This window comes from Portunus trituberculatus, chromosome 17, assembly GCF_017591435.1.
Source record: "Portunus trituberculatus isolate SZX2019 chromosome 17, ASM1759143v1, whole genome shotgun sequence".
NCBI classification, from domain to species: Eukaryota; Metazoa; Arthropoda; class Malacostraca; order Decapoda; family Portunidae; genus Portunus; species Portunus trituberculatus.
In genome coordinates this window covers 545,001-569,000 of record NC_059271.1, presented here as the reverse complement: position 1 = coordinate 569,000, position 24,000 = coordinate 545,001, and the positions used below count along the sequence as shown (strand labels likewise).

Here is a 24,000-nt window from a genome sequence, read left to right as displayed (position 1 = left end):
TTCATTATTGTTATTTGTGTTTTCTTGATATTGTAGAGCTCATAATGGTCCATGAAATAAGAAAAGTTGTTCACGGTACTAAGGGCTTTCTCACCTCGACGTGGGAGACACACTGACAAGGATTCGTATTTTCCATCATTCTGATGATGACTATAGATTCCTATGAGTGTTTTTCTTATTGATGATGCGGATTTTTTTTTATATTTTCACTAGAATACTGAAAACATCAGTGAAGTAACTTATATGTTAAAATCTGATGAAAACACTTGAAATGGAACTTTGAGATACTAACTAATGCGCTTTAAGAATAATACCAATAGTTTCTTTTCAATGCCTTGTCTTAAATTCAGATCAATTTCTGGTTCAACGTAAAGTGCCTTACGTCTCGGAGCGCAAATCATCAGCTCCCGCCGAGTCTTGCTGCACCTAGTTCAACACTATCAAGGCCTCCACCCATCCTTGCAGCCATACCAGAAATATTAGCAAGACGTGTCGGCCCGCGTCCGCACTACACTGGTCTCATTCTTTAACACAACCAGCCTTTATGATTCCTACCCAACGCCAAGGCCTCACACAGCTTTCCTCACTATATCTTTCGTCAGGAGCCCTTCTATTAATGGGTATCACAGCAAGACTTATCCCATATCTGTATCTAGTTATTCATCTGTCTTGCCTTTATTTCTTTTTACGTATTTTTTTTTTACCATCCTCAAATCCCCTACAACAGACAGGTAAGATTCACATTTCTGCAAAAGTTACCCACATACCAGTCTGATGCCGTCATCATTCTATCCGTACTTAGCGCTCCCGTTGCTGACTAAGGCCTACCTGCATAGTTGCAAGGAAGCTCACAAACTGTGCAGCGAACCTTCCACAGTTATTGCCCGCAGTAAAAGCAGACTTTGTATAAAAGTGTGTGTGTGTGTGTGTGTGTGTGTGTGTGTGTGTGTGTGTGTGTGTGTGTGTGTGTGTGTGTGTGTGTAATTCACCACGGTCGCCTTATGGCCACCCAGCTAGCCTTCCCCATTATACGGAGCTAGTTCAATGCTCATAGACCGATCTTCGGGTAGGACTGAGACCACACCACACGCCACATACACTGGTAGAGTGAGGCCACAAACCCTCGAATTACATTCAGTACCTACTTATTACTAGATAAACAGGGGCTACACATTAAGAGGCTTGCCCATTTGCCTCGACGCGTCCGGGACTCGAATCTGAGCCTTCTCGGTTGTGAGCCGAGTGTGCTAACCACTACACTACGTGTTGTGTGTGTGTGTGTGTGTGTGTGTGTGTGTGTGTGTGTGTGTGTGTGTGTGTGTGTGTGTGTTTCTTTTTAGTGAAACACAGATGATAACAATGATCTGTATAGTTATTTATTAGTGCGTGTGTCACTATTTGTAGTATTTCTTATATTCTTTATCTATTCATGTTACTCTATTCATCGATTTTATCTACTTCATATATTCAACTACTATTTCACAATTATAACTTTCAATGCAACTATTTATCTCTTTATCAATCTTTATTATTCTACTTGTTTACTGTTATCATCAATATAATATTCCATCTTCACTGCCTCTCCTCAAATGCACAAAGCCTATTTCGGTCAACTTCACCACAGAATTTTTTCTTTGATCTCTACATCCTTGCGCCCATCCCTTTCCCTCCCGTTCTCCTCTTCCTCCACCTCTCCTCACCTGCTTGCAGTCCACGCCGTACCTCCCCTTCAGGCAGTTCCAGCGACACTTGCGACCCCGGAGACCCGCGGGGCAGAAGCAGTCGCCGGACACAGGGTCACACAGCGAGGAGCCTTCACACTGGCACTTCTCGCGGCATTCGTCCCCCCAGTGGCCATCGGAGCAGACTGTGAAGGAGGCACCGTGTTGGGTTAAGTGCGGAAGGTGGTTCATGCAGATTATAGTGTGTGTGTGTGTGTGTGTGTGTGTGTGTGTGTGTGTGTGTGTGTGTGTGGCTTTGTGGGCACACGTCGGAGGTGGTTCGAGTCATTACGTTTATATTGATGTGGATGGCAGGGCTATTGCTAGTCACGCCGTTAGACATGTTATGCGTTCCCAGTCAGGTCATTGGTGAAGTCAATGCCAAATTACTTGTGTTGAGAACTGTATTTCTTCTAAGCATCAAAGAAACAAAAGACTGGATGGCGCTGAGAGGTAAACATAATAGGGCTGGGACAAAAGATGAAAATCTTGCGCAGCGAGGACGCGGGAGGATGGGAGGCATACAGTTAGCTAGAACAAAAGGGCAGTTTGTATGATATTAGCTGTAGAAGATAACAAGAGATGCATCATTGCGGTGATGAGAATGAGGTTGAAGACACTCAGTTACAAGAGAGGAGTTGGTAAGACGAAAAGCTTTTTATACCATCCTGTCTCAAATAGCAGTGTGTGTGTGTGTGTGTGTATATGTATATATATATATATATATATATATATATATATATATATATATATATATATATATATATATATATATATATATATATATATATATATATAGTCGATACATGGACGGACGGATGGGCAGTAGGGGTGGTGTGGAGGATGGGGTGAGGAAACTGTCGGAGCTGATCCTTCTTAGAAGATGTAGGATTAGGGAAGAAATTATTGACACTCATTACTCACACTCGTGACATTGGTGACCCTGGCGGCCTGGAGGACAGATACAGGAGCCCGTCACGTGGTCACAGGGCTGCCCAAGTTCACACTGACAGGAGGACTCGCACCCACTGCCGTAGGAACCCACAGGACACACTGCAAAGGTGCATCCCATTTGTTACTCATATTTCTTGTCTTAGCGTCATTCGTGACTCACACACAATTTTCTGTCTCGCTCATCAGCCATAACACACACACACACACACACACACACACACACACACACACACACACACACACACACACACATACACCAAACTGGCACTTGTCACCGTTGAATCCCGGGGGACATTTGCACTCCCCAGTAATGTGGTGGCATTGACTTCCATGCTCACAGGAACACGCCTCCTGACACTCTTCTCCCCAGAACCCTGCAGGAAGGCACCAGGAGGCACTGTAATACTCGAAACATAATGGTGAAGCACTCATTCAACCATGCATCGACAAGTTCCTTTCTCTTCCGGTTAATAAGAAGGCTGTGGATGCTATTATTCTAATGGAAGTCATTACATTAATTTTATAGTAGTTTGCGACTTTGTTGTATAAAAATTTAGGCAAGTAAGTGACGCCCCAACTATTAAAGTTTTTTTTGTTCTGAGAGACTCAATATAAAAAATATCTTGAAGTTGGGTTTGTCCAGGATGATGAAAGGAAAAGTCTGCGTTACTGTATGTGTTACACTTGCACGATTGGCTGTGGTGACTGGTGGCAGACATTAACACATGCACACCTCTTATTGAGAATAAAGTACATACTATACTTTCATAATTGTGAAAAACAGTAGTTACTCAGCAAAGTTCTTTACCTTGATGACAAGGTTTATGACAAAGGTGGCCGCGCCAACCAGGGGCACACTCACACGTGCCCGAGGCGGCATTGCAGCGGCCGCCGTGCTGGCAGTGGTCATCTGTGACACAGGCGCCCGACCCTTCACTGATGGGCCCCAACACGGAAGCTGAGGGAGAGGAGACGTTGATGTAAATCTTTTACAAATAAAAAAAAACTGAGTCTATAGTTCCAGGGCGGCAAGTCAAGGTTTGGATGTACTGACATAGTTAAGAATTAAATTTGAGGCCATATAAACTGGTTCGCCGGTTGCTAGCGTAGGACGAAGGGCGGGGGACGGGGGTAGTGGGGTAGTATTAGGTAGCAGGCGGCAGCTTGCAATCTGGAGGCGAGACTGTCATTTACCTGAAAAATTATCTTTGCGCTTAAAACCTAATGCTTAAATCGACAACAAACAAACACACAGAAGTAGGCGAGGTTCAGCACTCCGGCAACGCTCACTTGTTTCACAGAAGGCCCCAGCATAACCTGGAGAACACAGGCACGCTCCTGTGTCGTGCTGGCACGTGCCCCCGTGCTGACATAGACAGCTGTGCTGACACCCGAAACCGTATGTTTCTTCAGGACACCTGTCCTGACACATGGTACCGGTGTAACCCGGGGGACACACGCAGGCGCCGGACACTCGGTCGCAGGAGCCACCATTGTAGCAGAGACAGTTGTTCTGGCAGTCGGTGCCCCATCGGTCGATCGGACACACTGTTGGGGATCAGGTTATAGTACTGCTTGCCTCGCCCTCACAATGTTATTGAAAAAAAACAAAAAACTTGTGAATTAGCTCATAGTCAATTGAAAAAAAAAAAAAAAAGAGAAAGCCTTGAGACAGAGAAACAGAAAAACCTACCCTTGGAACAGTGGAGACCATACTTGCCGGGTGGGCACAAGCAGGCACCTATTGCAGGGTCACAAGTGGCGCCAGTTCCACACCCACACCTGTGGCGGCACTCGGGGCCCCAGTAACCCTCGGGACAAGGCCGGGAACAGAAAGTGCCAAGCCACCCTGCAGAGAAGGAGTGTAAAAGGCAAGGCTGTAAGAGGAGACCAAGAATGAGAATGTTAATTTCAGTGAACACTGTGCACTGGTTTGTAAATTTGGCAATTAGATAATCTGACTTTGTTTTACGAATATCCGTTTTATCTTAAAGAAATTTCACATACAGATAACCAAACCTGTGGTGTAATCGTGATATTAGTAATAATACTGTGGAATGCAAAAAGAAGGAGGAATTGTGGCAGCACCTGGCTGGCACATGCAGGCGCCGGAGATGTGGTCACACTTAGCACCGTTGGCGCAGCTGCAGTTCATGGCGCACCCGGCCCCGTACCGCCCCGCGTCGCATGCTGCCGACGAGAACACGTGTTATCAGAGATTCTTTCCCGAGCGTGTAAGGCACCACAGCCTATAGTCAGGCCGACCCAACTCAAACACTCACGGAGCTGGCACTGAGGTCCTCGCCAGCCGGGCGGACACGTGCACTCGCCCGTCACTCGGTCGCAGCGGCCGCTGTTGCAGTCACACATGTGCACGCAGTCCTGCCCGAAGCGTCCCAACGGACAGGGCTGACTGCAGCCTGCTCCCGTGAAACCTGGCACGCACTCGCACCTGCCGGACGAGGGAGCTTTAGGTAGTGAAGAGAAAGCATTACCTACTCAATACGGACTAAAAAAATCATTTCTTCTTCATATGTTTTTTACTATGAAAAACAGTAGCCATACAAGGAACAATAAAGTAGATGCAGGAAACACATTCGGCAGCTTTTTTAAACAATAAGAGGAATAAAATAAAGTTGAATAATTACTTGAGACGGAGCCAGAGCGACAACTGCCTTGTTGCCTTCTTCTACTAACACCACTGTGCTCTATTAAATGCTCTATATAAAGTAAGACGACTGACAGTCCACGAGGTGGGGATGACCAACCTGCCGGTGATGTGGTGACAGGTGGCGCCATTGAGACAGCTGCAGGTTTCGCGGCAGCCTACACCGAACCTTCCTGAGGGACACTTAGTCTCGCATGCGGGACCCTGAAAATGCACAATTCAATCTTCCTTCTGGCTTACTACGCCGACTCCCACGCCTCGTGCCTTTCATTGAACTCTTCAGTAAAGGATAAAATCAACAAACATCTCCTCCTCCTCCTCCTCCTCCTCCTCCTCCTCCTCCTCCTCCTCCTCCTCCTCCTCCTCCTCCTCCTCCTCCTCCTCCTCCTCCTCTTCCTCCTCCTCCTCCTCCTGCCCCCCACCCCCCACTCTCTCTCTCTCTCTCTCTCTGCAGTGGCAGTGGCTGGGTACTCACGACATATCCCGGCAGACAGTGGCACTTCCCACTAACGCGATCACACGAGGCACCGTTCTCACATTGGCACTCCTGCAAGCAGCTCTCCCCCCATCGTCCAGGGGCGCACACTGCAACGAAACCAACACAGATTCACACCTGAAAATAAACAATAATTGGGACTATTCTTAGTATTTTGTCATCATTATCTCCATGGTGGCAATGATGGGAGGCAAAGGCAGCGGTGCACTGACCCTGGAGGCAGCTGGGGCCGTGCGTGCCAGGGGGACAGAGGCACTCCCCGGTGATGGGGTCGCAGGGCCGCATGCCGCCACACATGCAGATCTTCATACAGCCAGGTCCGTAGTGGCCCGCCTCGCACCCTACACAGGTAATGAGGGAGAATCTTACTTTTGCATAGTGTCTCCCTTGTACTGAATGTTGTTTTTTTTCTCATTTCCTTTTTTCTTTCATTACCGTTCTCTTGTTATTCTTTTTTATTTAGGAGATCTACTGGGAATATTAAGCCTCCTCTTTTTCTTTATCTACTTTTTTCAATTGAAGTTAAGTCTCGTATTTTTCCTACATTTCCTTTCACCTCATAATTGTCGGTATTTGTTAAGATGGAATGAAGTTTTGTTTTTTCTCTCGGTCTTTTCCTCTCGCTTTTGAAATTAAAAATCTTTTGCTGGCAAAGAATGACGTGTTCACTTTCTCCGTCTTCGATTTTTCTTTTGTTCAATTCCAAATTATTTGTTTTTTTTTTCATTCATAATCAGTTTTTTTTTATTCATTCAATCGTTTCAATAAGATTAGTCTTTGAGAATAAGAGTAAGTTAAGTAATATTACAAGAAAACTTACATATTAGATAACAGAGATGAATATAACGAATACATGTACTATTGTTTCGTATAAACCAAATCCATAACAAAAGTATCCCACAATACGTGTGTTTTACTGTTTTGTTGATGTGTTGATATTCATTCCTGAGTAAAAGTGTCAGGCAAAGAAAGAAAAATGTGTCCCTTCCATGGTGACAAATCTACTTGGTGAACAAACGGAAATATTGATCAACCGATATATTTGGCAAGTTTATGGAGCATGACTGGGAGTGTGAATCAGACTCCGCGGGAAGGACGAGGCGCGTTGCGGGAAGGATGATTCAAGTTAGTCTTACTTGTGCAATGGTGATAAATACCGCCACTTGAAGTTAACAGTGTAACGGATACCAAGGGATGGCGGAGTTAAGGAACAGCGAGATTGTGAAACTATTTTTTTCTTCGGACTTGAACTTTGTTTGTTGCCTGTTAGGGCTAAGAGTGATTTCTTATGCAACCAGAGCATACTAATTCTTAGTACAAGGAGAAACGAAGCTTTGTTTGAGCTTGCAACTATGAATTGTAGACAGATTAATTGATAAATGACAGCCAGATAGACTGATAGATAGTCAGGTAGGTGAGTAGGTATAAACTAGATAGACAAGTAGGCAGACAGATAAATACACAGTAGATAGAAAGGTAGATAGATAGATAGATAGATAAATAGATAGATAGATAGATAGATAGAAAGAAAAGCAGTTGAATAAACAGACTGACATGAATGAAGTGATAAATACTTAGACACACAAACAGACAAGCTGGCAGGAGTGGCGGTGGGACTCAGGCTCGTATTCTCAAACACTTCTGTGCTTCACCTTCACTATTTCAAAAGACTTCATTTAAGTTTATGACTTTTTTTTTTTAAGTGTATTTAAGAGACCGCAGAGCGTTTCTGAATACAGTCTTCATACATGTATAGAAATACTTACGCTCTTCACAGTCTGGTCCCGTGAAGCCCGGCGGACAGTCCTTGATGCATACGCCTGTTGCGGGATGGCACGCGTCCCCGTTGGCACACTGACACTCATGCAGGCAGCCGGTCCCCCATTTCCCTGGCGAGCACTCTTCCGAGCAGTCTGGCCCCACGTAGCCCGGCACACACTCGCACACGCCGCTCTATTGTAGGAGAGCGTCGCTATCTTTAATAAGTAATTTTATTACTATGGTCATCATCTATTAGATTGCATAGTACAGCAATAGTTGTTTGCACAGAGACACAAGAGAGAAAAGAGAGGAAGCTGAACATTGATTTTGTGTTCTTTATGAAACAAAAATATTTTCAAAGGCCTTGATATAAACTAAGAGTTTAAAAAGTTAAGATTCGAGAAGGGGGAAATTTTGTTTTAGCAGTGAAGGAGTTAAAGAATGCAACAAGTCTGAGGGAAAGCAACTTCACAGAAAATGGATCACACTTACTTGAGCTTACTTGAGGACGGATGAAAATAAGAAAAAAAAAGAAAGAAAGAAGAAAGGAAAGAGTAAATGCCCGCCTTGACTTTCTGAATGGAGAGCATAAAGACCGACTGACAGGATCGCCACGCCTCCGTACCTCAGGGTGGCAGCGCGCGGTGGTCCTGGTGTCACAGCGGCATTGGTGGCGGCAGTTGGCGCCCCACGTGAAATCAGGGCAAGGCAGGTTGCAGGATGAGCCGAAGCGACCCGGATCACATTCACAGAAGCCGAAGAGTCTGTTGCATCTCATGTTGGCACACGTCACGGGGCACCGCCGCTCACACTGCTCGCCGTAGTACCCTGGTGGACGTGGCAGCCATTAGGTACGCTGCAATACTGCCTCCCACACTCTACAGGGCATTACTTAGTGCCTACACACCTCTCAAGGTAATGATGCATCCACACTTTGCAGGCACTGGTTACTGCATCCACACTCCTCAGGACATTACTTAGTGTTTCCTATTCAATGTCCCAGCCTTACCTCCCTTTCTGCACACCTCTCCCCTCTCCGCTTACTCCCATATCCCGCTCACAGTAGACTCAACCTATAGTGCAGTAAGAAAACCTCATGCACTAACTGTCATGATTTATGTTGCTGGTAAGAATAAGCAAGTGAACTTTGGGGGTGAGAAAGCTTCATTAAACTGATGTGCCATTTATCTCATGTTCTTACTACGTATTTTCTTCAAAGAGTGGGCAAATAAAAACTGAACCGTTCATTTAGAGAAATACAATTAATTTGATTGATTTTGTAGTGCTTCCGCACTAATTTTTTCCCTCATATTTCAAATGATATTTCTTTTGTGAGATAAAACAAATCGGGAAAAATGTAAAGGCCTTCTCAATTTCGAGACTTTTTTCTTTATCTCTTACCATCAAAATATGCATAATATTCCTTAATATAAAACCTGAAAAAAATTTCTGCTTTTCTCCCTCACGGATTTCTGCTGGCATGTTGTCTGAAAGAGCCGCCTCTTCCCACACGCCGCGCCACTCACCTGCAGGACAGCCATCCTCGCACTGATCGCCCGTCACGCCGGGAGGACACGTGCAGTTCCCGGACACAGGCTCACAGGTGCCGCCATTCTTGCACTGACATTCCTGATGATACAGGACGACGGAAAGTGAGACACATGAAAAGTGAAGAAGAAACATGCCGCTATGCAATTCTGCCACATATCGGTAATGAGTCAAAGGCGTTCTCGTCTAAGAATTCCTCCTGGCAGTGACCGTAAAGACCAACATAGACTGACACCAAACAGTAAGAACAAAAAGGATAGTGACAGCCCCGAGACCAATTTAGCAGCTGGACTGAGTTACAGGGAAGATCCACAGCTACTCACCTCTGTGCAGTTGAAGCCAAAGGTACCGGCGGGACATGGCAGAGCGCACGTGGGTCCTGTCTTGCCTTGGGGACACACGCAGCCTTCCTCGCCACACTCAAAGGGACAGTCAGCGCACGTGAGCGAGCAGTTTGGTCCAAAGAATCCAGCAACACAGCCTGCAGCACCAACACTCTGAGCAATATTGGATACAAGCTCTAAATCTGACTTATTTCTCTATTACCAAAGAGCGAACGTGAATTTGAAGACGTCCAAGTGTTGGTGTCTCGCACCGCCCCGGGACGTGCCAGAGTTATGTGTCTGGTGTCTGGTGCAAGTGGAGAAGAGTAACTAAGTGTTTATAAAAGTGTTCGAATATCTCGTTACTCGTACTATGAGAAGGAAGAAATAAGAGGCTAGTTTGAGTTTGTGTAGGCTTTCTTTGTCTTCCCTTCTCTTATCCTTTTATCTTATTTTTTTTTATTCTCTCTCTCTCTCTCTCTCTCTCTCTCTCTCTCTCTCTCTCTCTCTCTCTCTCTCTCTCTCTCTCTCTCTCTCTCTCTCTCTCTCTCTCTCTCCTACTACTACTCCTCCTTTTTCTTCTACCAGTACTACTATTACTACATACTACTAAAAATTATCTGTCTCCCCTCCCCCTCTACCTCCTCCACCTCCGCCGCCCCATTCCCCCCCACATACCTCCCAATCAAGTCCAAGCGAGAGGCAAAGTCAGAAACTCACGCGTCAAGATCGTAGCAAAATTGACCTGCTCATTCTCGACAAAGGTCGCGTCGTTGGGAATCCAGATCGCTGTCGGCACCACCTTGCTCGCCTCCGTCGGTCCCTCAAACAGCACGAAGGGACTCTGGTCACTGTCATCCAGGGACACTGCCAAAAGATGAAGTGTTTTGTAAGTGAGTGTATGGGTTAGTATTAAGACGCGTTAACAGAGAGGGTAAGGCTGTGCTAGATTTGTTTTGGTTTGCTGTGGTGGAGTGTTATGGTGGATGTCACAAGACTAAAGGTGACAGGAATGATGAGATTGTGTTGCACTTCTTTTGGGTCTCAGATAGAGTGACCATTGATTCTAAAATAGAGTGGTAGATGAACGAAATAGATCCAATAATCGAGTTTTTAGCACTGAGTCATTAGGTAGTTTTAAAAGAAAATTAGACATATTAATGGATGGGGACAATAGTGAAAATAGGTAGGTAGGTTTAATGATGCAACTACCGCGTGGAATTCGAAGAATTTGAGTCAGCAGGAAGGGTGAAACTGCAGCACTTCTGTCCGCTCAGCTGCTTTAATAATCACGGCCATTTTCACAAGCCAGCGCTTTGGAAATAAAATGTGCAACCAAATAGTGAAGCTATGAAGTAATAAATGATAACGTACACCAAAGCGGCTTTTCCGAGAAGAGCGAAAAAAAACTCCATTGAAACATTAACGTTCTTTATCATATTTTTTTTTTCAATTTGTAAGATATTGCTCGAATAAGAAAAGGAGATGGCAGCCCAATACTCCAGTGTTTGCTAAAAGACTGCTTTGGTTTCTCACTCCCATCAAGTATACCGACACTGCGAGTATATGAGATCCAGTAGAGAGTTTGGCAATAAATAATGCACCTTTGAGAACAGATGACGCTTTCGTAGTGTGATATGTCGTGAGTACCCAGCCACTGCAGAGAGAGAGAGAGAGAGAGAGAGAGAGAGAGAGAGAGAGAGAGAGAGAGAGAGAGAGAGAGAGAGAGAGAGAGAGAGAGAGAGAGAGAGAGAGAGAGAGAGAGAGAGAGAGAGAGAGAGAGAGAGAGAGAGAGAGAGAGAGAGAAATAAACTGGTATATCATGACAACTAAGCTGTACTCGTCATAAGTTTTTCAGATCCTTTTATTAAAGAAATATCACTCGCCCTTGCCGCATGTTGACTCACGCACACATCGCCTTCACAAAAAATGTTGTTTGTGAGGAAAACCGTTTGCAGTCCAATAGAAATTCATCAAACTTGGAGAGAAAAGAAATAAAAAAGTTACTTACTCGGAATCTGTAAAGGCACACCTACAAAATTCTACCCAATGTCTTATTCATGTATTTCTTATCATAGATTAAGTTTTGGAGAGACATTGATATACGGTGGATTATCTATACTCTCTATATGAACTAAAGTAAGTAAGGAAAGTGGTGATAAGAGAATGCACGTATATTTTTACCATTTATGCTCTCTCTCTCTCTCTCTCTCTCTCTCTCTCTCTCTCTCTCTCTCTCTCTCTGATCACACAAAGAAAACAGAAAAATTAATTACACATCACTACACACACACACATAAACACACACACACACACACACACACACACACACACACACACACACACACACACACACACACACACACACACAGAGCCTCACAGGTACAGACACAGAGTTAAGATAGAGTTAATGAGATGATTCCTTTTCTGTCCATCTAAATGAGGACTGATACTCTTTACGAACCTCTCTGCATAGTCTGTGTGTGTGTGTGTGTGTGTGTGTGTGTGTGTGTGTGTGTGTGTGTGTGTGTGTGCCAACATGTGTGGTGTATTTGTGCGTATATATAATTTTTTTTTTTTTCGTGTAATTTTTTTTTTTTTTTTTTTTTTATGGAACACCATTGTCAATTCACGTTTTCTATCATCTACATATTCTAGAGTTCGTATAAAAAAAAGGGTACACTAAAGTAACTTGGCATTCAAGCCTTGTAAGAAAATAAAGAGTATTCGTGATTTTCTCAAAACACATTTTTCCCACTTCCATGGACAATATCTCCTGTCTTTTTTGTAATACAGAACGGACACTTTGCACACTTTTTGTATGAATACATATGTATAAAAGTACAGAACGATTTTGTACAAAAAAGAATTACGGGACTTGCAAAAAAATCACGAATGAGGCAAAAAAGTTATAATTTTTTTCCGAATGGCATTTTTTAACATATTTCGGAGGGATAGGGGAAATTTCATTCTATAGATTTATTGCTGAATGTCTTCAAAATAAGCTGGAATAAATATCTCATCAAAGAAAGAAATCTTTGATTTTAAATTGAATTTTATATGACCGCATATAAAAACAATTAAAATATATACTATTTATTACCCAAAAGTTATGAAACTTGGCCAGAATATGTAAATGCTCATGAGAAAACAATGGTTATAAGAGTTTAGCTCTAAATACAGCCTGGAAAAAATTGGATATACATGTGTGGTATCCCTTCGGTCTTGACAGTAACAAGAAAGTGCCAGTTAGTGTGTTTTTTGTAGTGGTGGATGAAGCAGGACGCTCTTGTGAAGATGAATGGTTTAAGTGAGTTTCTCCCAAGCTTGAGGGAAGGTTCAGTTAAGGCTGTGCACGGCCAGCGCCACGTGACTTTATGATCCCTGGCAGTGATAGCGGCCCAGTTTCCTTATCAAACATAATCATTAAATACTTACTTCGCTCATAATCTTCATCTCTCGCGATATTAGTTGAATGTTTATCGTGCGTTCTTATTTTATTCATGGATGATATATTTTTTTTTAAGTTGAAGAGACTTAAAAATACATCGAGAATCATAATGATCCAGTTTACTTATCAAATGAATACACGGATATTGCATTCTTAACACGCTTATGGCTTGATCACTGAGAATATCAGATCAATGCTTAATGCTTTTCTATCTATTTAGCTATTTATTTATTTATTGTTCAAAAAGAGCGCAGAAGCAAAAAAAAAAAAAAAAAAAAAAAGAAGGAAAGAAGGAAAGCAAATTAATGATATAACACACTTGACACTATATAGTTTTCATCATTAATACATTGTATGGATGTCTGCAACGAAAGGTTCACTCTTAAACACAGTTATAGATGTTAATGCCATTCAAAGATATATATAATATCAACAGTCTAATTCTGAACAGAAATAAAGATGTTGAAAAAAATGTTTATAAAGAGTTGTGAAAATATGAGAATACTGAAAAGAACATTAACAAAATAGAAAAGAATAGGCCGAAAAAAATAATAAAAATGATAATGAGGAGTAAATGAAAATAAGAGATGAAAAATGGAGAAAAATCGAAAAAAATATAAAGATAAAATACTGTAAAAGAAAGAAAGAAAAATAACGAAAAAAAATCATTGAAAATAACAGCGGCAGCCACACGACTCACTATCACAGTCGGTGCGGTCGACGAGGACGTAACCCTGGCGGCAGGAACACACAAAGGAGCCCGGTGTGTTGGTGCAGTCCTGCTCACACCCTCCGTTCTCCATGGCACACTCGTCCACATCTGCGGAAACAAATCACAAAGTTGGTATTTAAAAACTCTCTGATCTTTCACCATGGCTATTTTCTAAGGCCATAGGGATGATTAGCGGGGTTTTCAAGAGTGTTTCTCAAGTTGATAATACGGAAATCTTGTCAATCTGCCTCTAAAAACGTAAAAACATCTTTAAAAAATCGTGTAAATTTAAATAAAGCCTTTTGAAATGGTGTATAGGTGAAGCACAGGTGTTTGAAAATACAAGCGATACTGCATTCGCCAAAACAGCTTCTCAACTTCTGTTTCCTTCTCTTTACTCCCTAAAGTATTGTAGAACGAGAATCAAGACAGAACAGACATGAAGAACAGTATCGAGGAAGAATTTACAGAACACAATAAAACATATAGCTCTTTAAAACGCAGCATAACAAAAGGGAAGACAAGGCAGACAGAAAAGAGTAGACGGGTCTTTGTAACGCGACGGAGTAGATGGGAAGACAGGACAGACAGAACAGACTACTCTTCAAAGAATATGACGTGGATTTACTAAGCATGCGTCGGCAATTTTATTGATTACATTTTTCTATTCTACATATTAAGGAGTCTTATCTAAACAACGAGAAAGAGAGAGAGAGAGAGAGAGAGAGAGAGAGAGAGAGAGAGAGAGAGAGAGAGAGAGAGAGAGAGAGAGAGAGAGAGAGAGAGAGAGAGAGAGAGAGAGAGAGAGAGAGAGAGAGAGAGAGAGAGAGAGAGAGAGAGAGAGAGAGAGCACCTACTCAGGATTTGCTTAGAAGTTAATTAGAAAGAAAGGAAATGTAAACGTGGTTGACCAATTTAGTCCCTTATGTATTTTGATTCTTTCCTTGTGAGTTGAATTGTGTGCATGAGAAAGGAAGACAATTAGTGAATATAGTACAGATGGCAGAAACGAGGCTAGACAGTGAGACTACTCGTGGTTGAGGCTGAGGATTAGTTGAAGGTGAGTGTACCTGTGCAGGTGTGGGAGTCCTCGTTGAGCGTGAAGCCAGAGGTGCAGGCGCAGGCGTAGCTGCCCTCCGTGTTGATGCACTCCTGCTGGCAGTCGTGGCTCGCCGCTGCGCACTCGTCCTCGTCCTCGGGTAGGGGGGAGATTGACATAAGCCATTTATACAATGTGTTGATACCAATGAAAGCAACACACACGGCTCTCCCAGTCCACACCGCAGTCTTAGTTAATTCATTCCTACTTCGATGACCAGAACACAACTATATTTCCTGGAACTGAGTAAGTAAAAGCAGCATTTCTTTATCACCAGCCTCCTCCTGTCTGCCTTGCTTTCCATTCCTCATCGTCAGGTGTGGGAAATGAAAAGGACTATTCATTATGAGGCACAAATAAAAAGCGGTGAATTCGATGACTTGAATACAATGGTAGCTATTCCGCAGACTTCAATGAATAAAAAATGACACCTCAGTATCACCAGCCTCTATAGTTTTACCACAGAATCTTTTACTAAAGGAATCTTCCTGTCTTTTCCATTACTCTCTCTCTCTCTCTCTCTCTCTCTCTCTCTCTCTCTCTCTCTCTCTCTCTCTCTCCACTCCCAACCAGAGTAGAAGTGATCTTTTTTTCTTTTTCTCACTTTTTATCTTGTTTTTCCTTACATCCTCAGACTGGTATCCCATTACTCAAACACTCAGATATATTTGATCTTTCCTTCAATCAGTTTTCTGTCTACCTCGTTACATCTTACCACTCTGGGACAGGTATTTCACTACCCTGATACTACATTTACATCATATATATCGTGGATAAAAGAACAGGCATGACAAGGGAATTGATTCCTGAGCCTCGGATTACCTCGCAGGATCGGTCGTCGGCCTTGAGTTGGTATCCTTGGTGGCAGGAACAGACGGGACCGTAGGGGCCGTGCTCGCACATGTGTTGACACCCACCGTTGTTCTCGAGGCAGTAGTTTATCACCTCCATATCGATCACTGCGGGGAGGCGGTGCGTCACTTTCCCTCATAACAAGGCTCAGGAGTTGACAGTGACGGCTAACAATGACTGAGAAGTGTTTTGGGAAGAAAGTGGAGATGAATATAGAAAAGAAGAAGAAGAAGAAGAAGAAGAAGAAGAAGAAGAAGACTTAGATGTTGAGGAGAGCAAGCGATGATGAGGCAGACGTAATAAAAAAAGACGTGAGATTGTCTTGAAAAAAAAACTGATATGAATAAAGATTAAAGGTACCACTATAGAGAGGCAAAAAATCTAATGCTGGGAAGGAAGTTGTGATGAAGCAAATAAGAGGCGACAACACTGAAGATGGAGAAGGTGACGCGACATGAGATGAGGAGAACACTTACTGTAGCAGGAGGTCTGGTCAGTACCAAGCTGGTAGCCGGAGTCACAGAGGCACTGGTAGGATCCCCACGTGTTATGGCACTGCTGACTGCAGATGCCAGGCCGCTGGCACTCATCCTCATCCACGCAAGACACTTGGTCGTCTGCCAAGGTGAATCCTGGACGGCAGGAGCATTGGGCACGACCCCTGTCATCCCGGCACTGGTCCTGACACCCGCCATTGTTCACCTCACACGGGTCGTCCGCCAGGCAGGTGCGGCGGTCACGGGCCAGCCTGTACCTGTGTTACCACCAAACCAACACCATTATTACTCCACACTTTAACCACGACACATATCACCACCTCCACCACAGGAATAGCCCTCCCAACACCACGACTATCACTATAACACCTTCATAACACCAACTCTCCCTCAATAACACGTAATCACCACAAAGCACCAATCACCATTCAACCAAAGCATCGCCATTGTCGCACCACAAACTGCAACGCCGAGACGCCAACACGCAGCCATGAAAACACACCAACACACAGTCACCACCACATGTATCAACATCCCGGTCACACACAAAAACGCTTGCCATCACACCCACAACCACAGCACAACACACTCTACCAAACACCATAACACACACAAACACACACACACACACACACACACACACACACACACACACATACATACCACCACATCCCCATCAAACACCACCGCCACCACCACCACCACCTCTCCTTCCACACACGGCCACGAGGCTTAGGAACTCCTGAAGGCAAAAGGGAAAATCAAAGAAAGTGAAAGACGGAGCGGAGTTAATCTTGAGCTCTTGACGTAGCTTGTTTACGTGGCTCTTTTCTGGCTCGCTGGGGAAAGGAACGTTCAAGGGGAGAGTGGGGGAAGAAAGGATTTGTTAAAGGGCGTGGAGGAGAAAAGGTCGCCGCCCCTACGCTTTCAGACGGTCTCTCTCTCTCTCTCTCTCTCTCTCTCTCTCTCTCTCTCTCTCTCTCTCTCTCTCTCTCTCTCTCTCCGTCTCTCACAGCGTTCGATTAATATTTATATCAGTTCCATTCTGACGTTTCTGGTTGATCCTTGTTGGCTCTGTGGTGCATTATTAATGTGCGCGCGCGCGCGCAGTCTGTGTGTGTGTGTGTGTGTGTGTGTGTGTGTGTGTGTGTGTGTGTGTGTGTGTGTGTGTGTGTGTGTGTGTTTTGCCATCGACCCAAGGTTTCAGTCTTTCCAGCTAACTCAAGATTCTTGGGTTTGATAAAATGAGGAAACATTTTCCCTTCAGAGGGATAGCATTCACATCACAGACACAGATACACACACACACACACACACACACACACACACACACACACACACACACACACACACACATACACACACACACACACGTCAATAACCGGCATCGTTCCAGATTAAACAATGAGTGATCTGTACGCACGAGGCAAATAATAAAACACGGGATTTCACTGCACGAACCCCGGGCGGCAAATGGCAGGGAAGCGGAGAGTGGTAGGGAGTGGAAAGAGGCAGAGGGGAAACAGAAAGGAGCAGAGGGGGAACAGAGAGAGAGAGACAGGAACTTGGGAAAGGGAGAGAGGGAGAAGGGCATAGAGTTGGCATGAACGGTATAGCAATGTGGTCCCTTTTTAAGACTTGCTTGTTGTGATTGTCTGATTGCGAGGAGAAGAGAGAATGTTTTGGATGCCTCGCTCTTCCACTAACACGGCGGCGTGACCGGCAGTGCTGCGGTGCTGTGGTGCTGAGCTACAAAATAGAGTACTTCTTCAAAATAGGTTTTCTGGTCCGCCATGCCAGAGTGGTAATGGAAGGCGCGGCGCCCCACTCACCCCGTCCTCCGCTTTGAGGTGTCATCTTCTGAATTTCATTCTTTCCCTGGCCTTGTGTGAATCCCACCTCGCCTCGCGCCGCTGAAAGGCGGAGGCACTTGACACCACGGCACCTAATGGGCGGCGGTGGCTCCCAGGCCCCCAGAGCACTGTGGTCCCCGGCAGCGTAATGGCTCGAGTGCCGCGCCGGAAAGAATGAAAGGAAAACTGAGAGATACTTTGTGAGGATCCGCTGCGGCTTTCTGATCGTCATTTGTGTGGCATTATAAAACCCGCTCGCTTGGCAAATAGTAGAGCAATTAAACATTTTGCTGGCTTACTTTGTGATGCCTGAAAATAACGTTGGCAAAATCTTGCATGACTTCTCATAAAAATTACTTTCCTTTGTGCTACACCGTTTACCATTCTGTCTCAAAAAAATGGCTTTGGTGTTAAATGAAATGTTAGATTCACCTCCACGAATTTTAATGGTGGAATCAGATACCAGGAAGCTGTTGCAATTTTCATCACTATTATCATTTGATGAGAGAAAATATTTTATCCTTGGCTCTACAAAACCCGGAGAGTGGCTCCGACCGGCAGGTCGCTCTGCTGAGCAGTGCTGGCAGTGCTAGACTGTGCTGGCAGTGCTGGACTGTGCTGGCAGCGCTGGACTGTGCTGCATTGCTGGACTGTACTGGCGGTGCTGGACTGTGCTGGCAGTGCTGGACTGTGCTGGCGGTGCTGGCAGTGTTGAATTGTGCCGAAAAAGCTTGAAGCTGCAGCGGGGAATGTGTTGCTAGTTATTTTATTTCCCAAGTTTGGGTCGTAGAGTCTTCCACGGAAAATTTGCCTCAAGACACCAACGCGAGACGCTCATGCTCAAACTTCACAGATAAAATCCTAAGTGGTATATTCTTTCCTGCGGCGGCTTGCCCGATGCCGCGTTATCTGTGCCAATGATGCCATGCTCGTCCTCCGCCCCCATCTGGCACCCCACGCTGACACCATCATGTGTGTGTGTGTGAGCTAACCATCGGACACCCAGTACCTATTGCGTCAGTACTAACCCCTGGCGGCAGGAACAGGTTACACTGCCGTCGTCGTCGTCGTGACAGATGTGGTGACAGCCGCCGTTCCTCGCCTTGCAGGTGTCTGTGCCTGAACAGAACAAGGTAACATGAGGGGAGCTTCAGGAAGGCTATAGTTAACAGTCTCTTTCCAAAATATACATACCCTTACCCACCTTTTTATTTACATTTCTGTACCTCGACGAGAAGAGGAAGGCGAAATCCTATTCCACATACCTAGCACAAAGAAGGATGGAGTTGCCTTCTCTAATCCAATACTGAATATTAAGTACGGCACCTCATAACGTTACTCATTTCCTATTTAGAATTTTTTTCTCACTCACCTGTACACTTCCTTCCATCGGGCAGGAGGTATCGGCCGGCCGGGCAGCGACACAGGTAAGATCCCTGAGTGTTGAGACATTCGTGTGAACATTCGCCGTTGTTCACCTCGCATTCATTCACATCTGGCAAGAGAAATGTCTTAGTAATCATCCTCTGCTGTTCTGCTTGAGATGAGGAAAGACTTCATCATGACTCAGACAACCTGGCCAAATAAATCGAATAACGAAATATTTGGTGAAAGACGCGCCTCGATAAGCTTCCTTTACTTCTTGACGTGACAATATGAGCAAACGAGCTACGAACATAACATATGTCTTTCTCTGTTCTGCTGCTTTAAATAAAAACAATCACGTCATAGACAACCTGACCAACTTAACCACTTACTTAACATTTAATGAAAGGCGCACCTCAATAGTTTTCCTCATACTAATTGTCTGACATTGGAAACTGGATGCAGACATAAACACTTCAGCTATACATTACAATACGAACTTAAACTCCGACCTCTGGAAGATAAACGGTCTCGCCGCTGCTGTAATGTCAATATAAATTACTTCGCCACATGAATTTACGTTAATTTAATGCCACAGTCGCCTTCATTCCGCAATACTTCTTGAACTGTTGTTGGCTAAAAGATCCATTTGTCCTGCTTTTTGTTCTTTTCTTTTCTTTTATTTATTTATTTTTTATGTTCAAAAGTCAGTCAAGGAAACAACTCTTTCAGTGGTGCGGTATTCACTTTCACCATTACTTTTGTATTGGAATCTCCTACAATTATGACACGATGTTAACATATCACTTGCGCGGTATTGAAGAATATCTGCTGTATTGAGTTGGGTTAAGTTCTATTACTGAATTATGAAATACGAATTTTATTTAGTTAGTTATTTAATTATTTGCTTACTTATCTATCTAGCTCTTCATTCATTCCCCTACATTTATTCTTCACTTATACTGAATGAAAGAATATCTGCAGCACTGAATTGGGTTAAGTCGTAGTTTTGCTTCCTGCAGTACGTGTTAAGATAATTTTTTCTCTCGACATGTTAGTGAATAAGAGATGAAGGGGGACAAGTGGGCTGGAGTGGAGTGGAAAGGAGTGTGGAGGAGTACGCGTGTTTAAGGTGTGGATGTGGCAACACTTCTCCTTGCTCGTGTGGCTATCAAAGGGAAAAGGAAGACGACGACAAAGAAAAAAAAAAAAACAACCTAAAAAAGACAAAAAGAAAGACAAAAAAGAACAAAAAAGAAATGGACAGATGGACCTGATTATAAGGCAGGGTTTTTTTTCCCCTCTTTTACAGTTATACAGTTACTGAAAAGAAAAAAACAACAACAACGGCGAAAAGGCAAAAAAAAAAAAAAAAAAAAACTCGAGCCTTAAGTACAAAACAGGTTTGGTGTTATCTATTATTCATTATCAGAGAGAGAGAGAGAGAGAGAGAGAGAGAGAGAGAGAGAGAGAGAGAGAGAGAGAGAGAGAGAGAGAGAGAGAGAGAGAGAGAGAGAGAGAGAGAGAGAGAGAGAGATAAAAGAAGAAAAGGGACACTATCTTAAATGAATAAAAGAACACTATTTTAATGAAGTTCACTGCAAACTATAAATTACCTTTAAATATATCAGTACTTAATGAGCTCTCCGCATAATGCCAACGTATATTTCACCTTAAAATACACACAAAAAAAAACACACACAAAAACACTTAAGAAACACATTATTTCATAAAAAAAAAACATATATTAATCTCCCAAAAACACCCAAAAACTCAAACATTCATTCATTCCTTACTCCTGAACAAGAAACAGAGAAACAGAATATTAGGCAACGTTGAGAGGAAAGAATAGGAACAGAGTAAAATAAAAAAAAAATAAAAACGGAGATAGCCTAAGGGAAGAAGAGTTGGTCGAGAGAGGAGGACGAGAAGGAGAAGGAGGAGGAGGAGGAGGAGGAGGAGGAGGAGGAGGAGGAGGAGGAGGAGGACGAGGGAGGAGCGGTCGAGGAACAAAGCAACACAGGGAAAGGAAAGAAGGAAAGAGAGTGAACGTGTTTTCTTAGAACTCTCTCGGCTACCGCAAGGAACACAAAGGATTACAAAAGACAAACAAACACCAATACACCAATAGGTTCTTACAGAGCTATATTTGATTCAACTGTGCCACACTGACTTTGTGAATAGAGAGAAGGATAGAAAAGAAGAAGAAGAAGAAGAAGAAGAAGAAGAAGAAGAAGAAGAAGAAGAAGAAGAAGAAGAAGAAGAAGAAGAAGAAGAAGAAGAAGAGGAGGAGGAGGAGGAGGAGGAGGAGGAGGAGGAGGAGGAGGAGGAGGAGGAGGAGGAGGAGGCCACGAACCAGAGGGACGAAGACGAAAAGAGTAAAGAGAAAGAAAAAGGTGAAGAAGAGGTGGAAGACCAAAAACACAATGAAAAAAGAAAGAAGGAGGAGGAGGAGGAGGAGGAGGAGGAGGAGGAGGAGGAAGAGGAGGAAGAGGAGGAGGAGGAGGAGGAGGAGGAGGAGGAGGAGAAGGAGAAGGAGAAGGAGAAGGAGAAGGAGAAAGAGGAGAGAGATGAGAAACGCGAAGAGGAGAAGGAGGAAGAGAAGGAAAAGAAAGGGAATAAGAGGAGACGAAGAATGAGAGGCCGAAAAGCATAAAGAAGACTAGAAGTAAAGTGGACAACGAAAAGAGAAAAGGAAAGGAGGAGCAAGATAAGGAGACTAAAGGGAGACGAGAAAAACAGAGACAAAATAAAAGGAAAGAAATAAAATCTAAAGTGTAAATATAATGAAAAGGAGGAGAACGAGAATGAGAAAGAGGCGAAAGAACAATCTAAGAATGAAAAATGACAAATAGAGATGAAGAGAGGGACAAGAACTCAAGGAGAAGGACGGAACAAGTTGAGGAAAATAAGGACATGTCTTATTTAACGGGGAGCAAAAAAATACATGAAAAAAATAGTAACTTAAAATTGAGAGAAAAAATAAGAATACAAGGAAGATGACGGGACGAGACAAGTCAGGGACATGTCTTATTTAACTGCTTCAGTAGTGAGACGCATTTTTACCATGACTTTTGTATACGATTAGACGATTTTATTTTACATTAGGAAGGGTCTATGGAGGTCAGAGGATTTATGGCCAGAGTCTTAACTATTTCAATCCCCAACATAAGTTTTAATGCTGTATGAAATCACCATATAGTAAGCAAAATTAATACGGAAACGTGTCATGGTACTGAAGAGATTAACGTATCTTACTCCTGTGTTTTCAGACTCTCTGCTCTCTCGCCATGATAATCCTCCAAGGCCACAGAGATAAACAGCCAGATTTCCCAGAGTGTCTTACCTCCTGATAATGTAGAAGTCCTGTTCACCTATCACTAGAACCACAAAAAACACAAAAACATCCGTAAAAACCCGTGTAACTTCACCTAGAGCCTTTTTAGTGTAGAGCAGCTGGTGTACAGAAGTGTTTGACAATATGCTCCTTACTCACCACCGCAGGAGTGACGGTCTGCCTGGAGCTTGAAACCTCGGCGGCAGCAACACCTGTAGGAGCCAATGGTGTTCCTGCAGGAGTGGTCACACCCGCCCTGGTTCACAAGACACTCATTGCGGTCTGCAGGGAAAGAGGATGAAAAAATTAGTCTCGCTCTCTCTCTCTCTCTCTCTCTCTCTCTCTCTCTCTCTCTCTCTCTTCTTCTTCTTCTTTTTCTTCTTCTTCTTCTTCTTCTTCTTCTTCTTCTTCTTCTTCTTCTTCTTCTTCTTCTATATTGTTGCTGGTGTTATTGTTATTGTTGACGCAAAATTATTCTCTCTCTCTCTCTCTCTCTCTCTCTCTCTGATACCCTTAAATGTACACGTGTTTAATTCTCCAATCAGTTTTTCATACGCATTCAGAGAGAGAGAGAGAGAGAGAGAGAGAGAGAGAGAGAGAGAGAGAGAGAGAGAGAGAGAGAGAGAGAGAGAGAGAGAGAGTATGAATGAATGAATGGGAGGAAGAAAGAAGTCGAACGGATAACAAGAAGTGAGGAAAGGAAAGAATAGAATATACAAAAAGAATGAATGGGAAAAGGAGGAGGAGGAGGAGAAGAAAGAGTTGGAAAAGGAAGGGGACGAAAGAAAACAGAGTTATAACAGGGAGACACAAAAGGGAGAAGGAAATAAAACAAGGATGAAACAAGCGGAAGAAAGATCAAAGACGGAGGAATGGTAGAAAAAGAAGAAAAAAAAAGGTAAGAAGAAAAAAACAATGATTGGAGTGATGACATTATGATAGACGCAAAGACAGCCTGGAAAAGGAGAGAGAAAATGGAGACGATGAATAATAAATGGAAGAAACTTAGTGAAAGTGATAGATTAAAAAAAGAATTGTACTCTGTCAGAGGAAAAACACTTAAGAATACCAAACCACTCATCTCTTTCTTTTCCTTTTATCTTCGTAGCATTTGCAAATAAACACACGAGATGAGAGAGGAAAAGCTTTTAAAGTATAAACTAAAAATCCTTTCCTGTAGTACGCCTGCCTGATATTACCTTGAAAACTCTACAACTTCCATTAGAACCTCATGAAATTTGGGGAAGGTAAGATGCCAAACTGCTTCAGAATTCCGTCTAATGTGTGTGACTTAACATACGTCTGATGAGAAAAGTCCACGAAACACACACACACACACACACACACACACACACACACACAC

The 24,000-nt window shown here is 43.5% G+C and overlaps 1 protein-coding gene across 2 annotated transcripts in view; it reads right to left on the bottom strand.

The window, feature by feature from the left end:
• Positions 1–24,000, bottom strand: part of LOC123504734 (multiple epidermal growth factor-like domains protein 6) — a 247,815-nt gene that overhangs the window by 5,316 nt on the left and 218,499 nt on the right. For both annotated transcript variants that reach the window (XM_045255491.1, XM_045255492.1), the window contains exons 7-29: positions 22,797–22,919; positions 19,308–19,430; positions 18,964–19,054; positions 16,062–16,339; positions 15,556–15,692; positions 14,705–14,828; positions 13,623–13,742; positions 10,192–10,338; positions 9,472–9,629; positions 9,127–9,229; positions 8,226–8,428; positions 7,606–7,792; positions 6,052–6,180; positions 5,819–5,928; positions 5,444–5,547; positions 4,958–5,127; positions 4,764–4,865; positions 4,369–4,524; positions 3,966–4,223; positions 3,484–3,633; positions 2,933–3,049; positions 2,646–2,774; positions 1,701–1,867 (exon numbers count right to left, since the gene is read on the bottom strand). In XM_045255491.1, coding sequence (XP_045111426.1) covers positions 1,701–1,867; positions 2,646–2,774; positions 2,933–3,049; positions 3,484–3,633; positions 3,966–4,223; positions 4,369–4,524; positions 4,764–4,865; positions 4,958–5,127; positions 5,444–5,547; positions 5,819–5,928; positions 6,052–6,180; positions 7,606–7,792; positions 8,226–8,428; positions 9,127–9,229; positions 9,472–9,629; positions 10,192–10,338; positions 13,623–13,742; positions 14,705–14,828; positions 15,556–15,692; positions 16,062–16,339; positions 18,964–19,054; positions 19,308–19,430; positions 22,797–22,919 — 3,386 coding nt within the window. The remainder of the gene's footprint in view (positions 1–1,700; positions 1,868–2,645; positions 2,775–2,932; positions 3,050–3,483; positions 3,634–3,965; positions 4,224–4,368; positions 4,525–4,763; positions 4,866–4,957; positions 5,128–5,443; positions 5,548–5,818; positions 5,929–6,051; positions 6,181–7,605; positions 7,793–8,225; positions 8,429–9,126; positions 9,230–9,471; positions 9,630–10,191; positions 10,339–13,622; positions 13,743–14,704; positions 14,829–15,555; positions 15,693–16,061; positions 16,340–18,963; positions 19,055–19,307; positions 19,431–22,796; positions 22,920–24,000) is intronic.